General features: G+C 60.5%; 1 protein-coding gene across 1 annotated transcript in view; it reads right to left on the reverse strand.

The window, feature by feature from the left end:
- The window catches only part of LOC104398138 (spectrin beta chain, non-erythrocytic 4-like), a gene marked incomplete at both ends in the record, with an annotated part of 11,187 nt that overhangs the window by 8,630 nt on the left and 1,152 nt on the right, over positions 1-1,405 (reverse strand). Inside the window, 2 exons of the mRNA XM_010008187.1 lie at positions 6-247; positions 1,217-1,347. Of these exons, the coding sequence (XP_010006489.1) occupies positions 6-247; positions 1,217-1,347 (373 nt within the window). The remainder of the gene's footprint in view (positions 1-5; positions 248-1,216; positions 1,348-1,405) is intronic.

The raw sequence follows: 1,405 nt of genomic DNA on the forward strand, positions 1-1,405 counted from the left end.
TCCCCCCCCCCCCAACCCCTCCCCCCCCACCCCTGGACCCACCGTGACGTGCTCGAAGTCCTGGCCCAGCTCAGGGGACCCGGCCACCACCTCCTTCTCTGCAATCCAGTGCTCCAGCTCATCCACCTCCCGGTTGAGCTGGTAGAGCCAATATTGCTGCTCCAACTTCACCTTCCTCTCCTCCACCAGGTCCTTCAAGGACACGTAGAGTCGGTCGACCTGGGACTGTCTCCTGCTGACCTGCTCACTGGGACAGGATGGGGGGGACAACCAGGTTGGAGAAGAACCTCCCTCCCCCCGAGGTGTTGGTCTCCCCTTCATCCCAACTTGGGTTCTTGGTGGTGTCTCCCAAAAAAAAGGAGGTTGGGAAGGTCACCAGGAGGGGTCAAGGTGGGGTCTCAGCAAGGGGATGGGTCTTCTAGAGTGGCATGATGGGGTGGATGGACATGGGGATGGGGTCTGACTTGGCTTCAGCAGCTCCTGGACATCATCCAGGAGCTCCAGCATGGAGCTCTGATGGTCTCCAGGACCAGGATGGGGATAGGACCTCCAATACAGGGCACTGATGGACTCCAGGAGCTCCAGCATGGACCATTGATGGTCTCCAGGACCAGGACTGGGATAGGACCTCCATCCTGGACCACTGATGGTGCCCAGGAGCTCCATCCTGGATCACCAAAGGCCCCATCAATGACCTGGATGAAGGGTTGGTGACCCCATCAACTGGTGACACCAAACTGGGAGGGTGGGGACACCCCGGAGTTGGGTGGAGAGGAACCTCCTGAGGTTCCCCAAGGTCAAGGGTAGGGGAGAAACAACCTCATGGACCCAGCAGAGGGTGGGGATGGAGCTGCTGGACAAGGACCTTGGGAGTCCTTGGGTGACCACGAGCCAAGAACGTGCCCTGGTGGCCAAGAAAGTTCTCCTGGAGGGCATCAAGGGAAGCACCACCAGGACGCCAAGGGAGGTTCTCCAGCCCTGGTGGGACCAGATCTGGAGAACTGGGACCAGATCTGAAGAACTGGGACCAGATCTGGGCTCCCCAGCTCAAGAAGAAGCTCCTGGAGACACAACAAAAGGGCCACCAAGATGGAACATCTACAGGGGGTTGGAGGAGATGATCTCCAGAGGTCCCTACCGAGCCTTGACCACTCTACCCAAGACCTCCAGGTGGAAGAGGTGGCCAAGGTGGTGGTTGGGGGGGGGTTGGACCCACCTCTGGGGGTGGCCCAGGTCCAGGAGGGCCCGGCACTGGCGGGACAGTTGGGCAATGGTCTCCTCGTAGTTGTCCACGGTTTGCTCGGTCTGAAGGTGCTTCTTGAGGAGCTGGAGGGTGCTCTGCTCGTCCTGGGGGTGGGGGGACACCAAGGGGGGGCTGGTGAGGACGTGGTGGTGGGGAAATGTG

Source organism: Chaetura pelagica, unplaced genomic scaffold (genome assembly GCF_000747805.2).
Source record: "Chaetura pelagica isolate M959 unplaced genomic scaffold, ChaPel_1.0 scaffold1242, whole genome shotgun sequence".
Classification (NCBI taxonomy): Eukaryota; Metazoa; Chordata; class Aves; order Apodiformes; family Apodidae; genus Chaetura; species Chaetura pelagica.